The sequence below is a fragment of the Octodon degus genome, unplaced genomic scaffold (assembly GCF_000260255.1).
Source record: "Octodon degus isolate 3935 unplaced genomic scaffold, OctDeg1.0 scaffold00123, whole genome shotgun sequence".
Taxonomy (NCBI): Eukaryota; Metazoa; Chordata; class Mammalia; order Rodentia; family Octodontidae; genus Octodon; species Octodon degus.
In genome coordinates this window covers 3,414,998-3,418,801 of record NW_004524699.1, presented here as the reverse complement: position 1 = coordinate 3,418,801, position 3,804 = coordinate 3,414,998, and the positions used below count along the sequence as shown (strand labels likewise).

Genomic DNA, 3,804 nt, shown 5'->3' with positions numbered 1-3,804 from the left:
GAGTGGTGGGCAGACATGGCCACTCCCGTGGGGGCAGGGCTGCAGTGGGGAGCGGGTCAGGGCCAGGGGTCTTGTCGAAGTGAAGCACAGATCCGGAAGGCTCTGCGGGGCCGGGGCCTCGGGGACGAGGACTCACGGGGCCTGCTGCTTTGTCTTCAAGGGAGACATGTGCTCTGGCGTTGCTGGGAGCCGGCAGCCCGAGAGCCGGGCATGTTCTACGAAGCATGGAGGTGGAGCTGGACGGGGTGGGAGGCCTGCCTGTCTCTGGGGCTGGAGCTTGAGATATAGGGTTGTCTAGGTTGTGGGCTGGCCTGTGGGTAAGCAGCGGAGGGCTGATGGCGCCATCCACTCCAGTTTGAAGGGACCTGGTACCTGAAGGCTGTGGTGGCCAACAGGCAGATGCCAGAGGCAATGAAGCCCAAGAAGTCATTCCCTGTGACAGTGACGGCTCTGGGAGATGGTGGCTATGAAATCCAGTTTACCTTCTTGTGAGTATTGTCCCCCTTGGGTCCCTTAAGTCTATTTTTCTCCTCTGTCCCCAATCCCATTTGGGGTAAAGGTGGCTAAATGTCTCATGACCTCAAGGGGGCACAGTGCCAGGCAGTGTCCTATAGCTTTGACAAGGTGGTGTAGAGTTTTGGTGTCACCTGGTCAGGACCAGTAGAGGGGGTAAGTTGAGCCAGGCTCAGGTGTGTCCGGGAGCGCAGGTCCCGTGAGCTGCCCACGGGCTGCCCATGACCCTCCTGTTTTTCAGCTATAAGAATAAATGCCAACAGAAGATCATTGATGTGGAGAAAACCAGCGATCCTAAAAAATTCAAAACCTGTGAGTGCAGCCCAGCTGTGCCCAGGCTCAGCCTGCCCTGGGGAGGGAGCGCGCCTCCTCTGTCCACCTCTCTGCCAGAGCTGCCTTCACCCTCCCTGGAGGTCTTGTGGCTCTTATTCCACATGCTGGGCATTCTGGGCTTATCTATAGTATGGGCTGCCCTCTCACCCTCCGTCCTGCTGTGGACACCTGGGGACACTGAGGGCTGAGGATTTGGGGTGTGGGCCAGTGCAAGCACTCTGTTCTGGGCCAGGCTTCGGCCTGGACACCCCTGTCCTCCACCGTCTGTGCCCCTTGGCTCAGGTGGGCACCCTCTCTGCCCAGGGCCTCCCGGCAAGGATGCGCCGGTCTCTCGGCCTTTGAAACATCTAGATCGCTCCTTAGAGTCTCAAGTGTGCTTTCTAGGAGTGAAGACACTAACGTGCTGTTCTCTCTGTTCGTCTTCAGCACAAGACATGATGGTAACTATGGAGGAGATGCCTGTGAAAGGCCACCGCATCTTCTACATTGAGCACCAGGTGTTTGGGATGACTGTGCGCATCGCAAAACTCATATGTAAGGAGCCCTTCCTGCCTCCTGCCAGCTTCCTGTCTCGAGGCCTTGTCCTGGCGCTGGCAACTAAGAAGCCTCTGGGTTGGCTAGGGGCACTGGGCACGGCCTGCTGACCTGGTAGAGCGCGAGCTCTGGCCTGGGAAGAGGCGCAGCAGGACAGGAGTGCCAGGACATGCAGGCGCTCGGACACTCGCCATGCTGGCAGGGAGTCCTGCTTGCTGCCGCTGCTGGTCGCCGCCTCCTGGGGTCTCTGGCACAGACAGGGTCATCTTGGCACCCCGTCCCTCCGTTCTCAGGATGAAGCCCCTGGTGCTGGCTGGCGGCCCTGTCCTCAGGGCATTAGTTTCCCGCTGAGCTGAGTAGCCACCCCCTCCTCCCCCACAGCGAGGAAGCCAGAGGACAACCCAGAGGCCATGCGGGAATTTAAGAAGTTCATGAAGAGCAAGAAGCTCCCTGTGGAGTACATGGTTGTCCCCAAGCAACTCAGTGAGCGCAGAGCCCTTCCTGCATCCCCCAGTGTCACCGGGCCCCTCTCCTTCTCCCTGGCTTGGATCTTGACTGTGGGAGGTGACTGTGGGTGAGATGGGTCTAGGTGCCCTCTTCCGGAGCACCTTCCCACTCCACGGCTTTTCTTGGTTCCCACAGAGAACTGTGTCTCCTAGGTGACTTGGGTAAGTGACTCTAGAGAGAACATTGGAAAGGTCCAGAGTCCTGGGTTCCTGGAATTCGAGGCCCCACCTGCTCCAGTTCCACTCCTATCCCCAAAAGGCAGGAAATGGCCCCACATGGGCTGGGCAGACATGGTCACCCAGGAGCTGGCCTGCAGTGTGAATCCCGTACCTTGGAGAAGTCCTTTCTGAGGCACTGTTGGCCGTCATCCCACGCCCACCCCCTGGTCTCCCATGCTCCACGCCCCACCCACATACCCACCAAGGATGCTCAGAGCTTGCTCAACCCCAGAGAAGTCAGGATTGCTCTGCACATCTGCCCAGGCAGGACCACCCAGCAGCCTGGCACCTGCCCATCCCCAGGACCCTATCTCAGTTCCTCTTCCCAACACAGCTGCCAGCCAGGTCTGCATATCCTGAGCCCGCACTACTGCCCACCTGGAGCCTGAACGCTGATGGGCTGGCCCTCCTGCAGCAGCCCCTCCCTCCCCCGACTCTGCCTGACTCCAAATAAAGAGCTTCAGCAATCACTGTGGGCTCAGCCTGTCCATAAGAGGGCCTTAAATTGGCTTCCTGAGCTCTGCTGGCAGAGGGAATCGTGGGGAAGGTGGGAGACCTCGGCCCTAACCGTGGCCAGAGCTCAACACGCGGACATTGCATAGAGCTGTAGGGCCACATGACGTCCTTGAGGTCCCCTGGTGAGCCATCGCCCCGTGTGGGCTGGATGAGGCTGGCACCTGGGTAGGGGCTTCTGGGAAGCCCCTGGAGAGGGCAGGGCAGGGGGAGATGTCTGCATCAGGGCTGGAGATTGTGCCCACAGGACCTTCATGGGCTCCTGTGGGCGCACTGAGTAGCCTGCGCGTGGCAGCAAGGCTGAGGGAGCGTGTCCAGCTCTTTATGTTTGCTTTCTATTTATTTATTTAGTTTTGGCTGGCTCAGCCCACACTGAGGGCTGACACAGCATGCGGTGCTGGGATCAGACCGTGGTTCCCTGCAGCCCCCTAGGCTTGCCTGAGCAGCGCTTTAGACCGCTGAGCTATCCTGCTGGCCTGTCCAGCACTTTCCTCATCATCTCTCGAGCAAGCGAGCTGGCTACAGCCGTCCTGGATGTTGCTCCCCTCCTGGCTCTGTCTGTGGTCTGTCTGGGGACCAGGATGTGTGCACATCGCCTACAGGGAAACGTGGTGAAGGAGGAGACGCCCTGCATCCTGGAGATGTGGGCAGCCCCAGAAAACACTAATGCCACCTGTACCCACCTCCACTAGGAACGAGCCTGCAACGTGCCCACCCACCGAGGGCCTGCGGGACTCTCAGTCACATGGCCGTGAGCCGATGCCCACACGCACCGCCGTCCCGTCCTGTCCAGGCCTGGGTTTTGGCGGGGGCTGCTGGTTGGTCCTGAATTGGAGGATGAAGCAGCCTGGACACCCTGGAGGGCAGGGGCTGGACTGACTCTTCAGTGACCACTGACACTACTAAACTAGCAAAGGGTCAGGAGCTGCCAACCAAAAATATTTTTAAAAAATAGGTAAAAATACATCGCTGGTCTCAGGGTGAAAAATGATTTTCAAAATATCAAAAAGGTAGGAAAAATACCTCTATTGAAAAGATAGACATTTGATCAGAATAAGAAAATGTAGGTATAGAAAGATTTTGTACAACAAAGAGGTTTACAGAGTAGCACGTAGGTCATTTACCTGGGTCCGCTGCAGGCCATGTACCTGGGTCCGCTGCAGGCCATGTACCTGGGTCCGCTGCA

The 3,804-nt window shown here is 58.3% G+C and overlaps 1 protein-coding gene across 4 annotated transcripts in view; it reads left to right on the top strand.

Annotated features, from left to right (window-relative positions):
- The first annotated feature begins 403 nt into the window (after positions 1-403).
- LOC111812415 (odorant-binding protein 2b-like) overlaps positions 404-3,804 on the top strand; it is a 27,791-nt gene continuing 24,390 nt past the window's right edge. Inside the window, exons 1-6 of one of the 4 annotated variants that reach the window (XM_023700460.1) lie at positions 404-488; positions 755-825; positions 1,273-1,380; positions 1,762-1,863; positions 2,023-2,048; positions 2,440-2,550. In XM_023700460.1, coding sequence (XP_023556228.1) covers positions 412-488; positions 755-825; positions 1,273-1,380; positions 1,762-1,863; positions 2,023-2,039 — 375 coding nt within the window. In that variant the 5' untranslated portion in view covers positions 404-411 and the 3' untranslated portion in view covers positions 2,040-2,048; positions 2,440-2,550. Of the gene's footprint in view, positions 489-754; positions 826-1,272; positions 1,381-1,761; positions 1,864-2,022; positions 2,049-2,369; positions 2,551-2,825; positions 2,830-3,804 lie in introns of those variants that run through there. The other 3 variants (XM_023700461.1, XM_023700459.1, XM_023700462.1) reach the window with 3 other exon arrangements.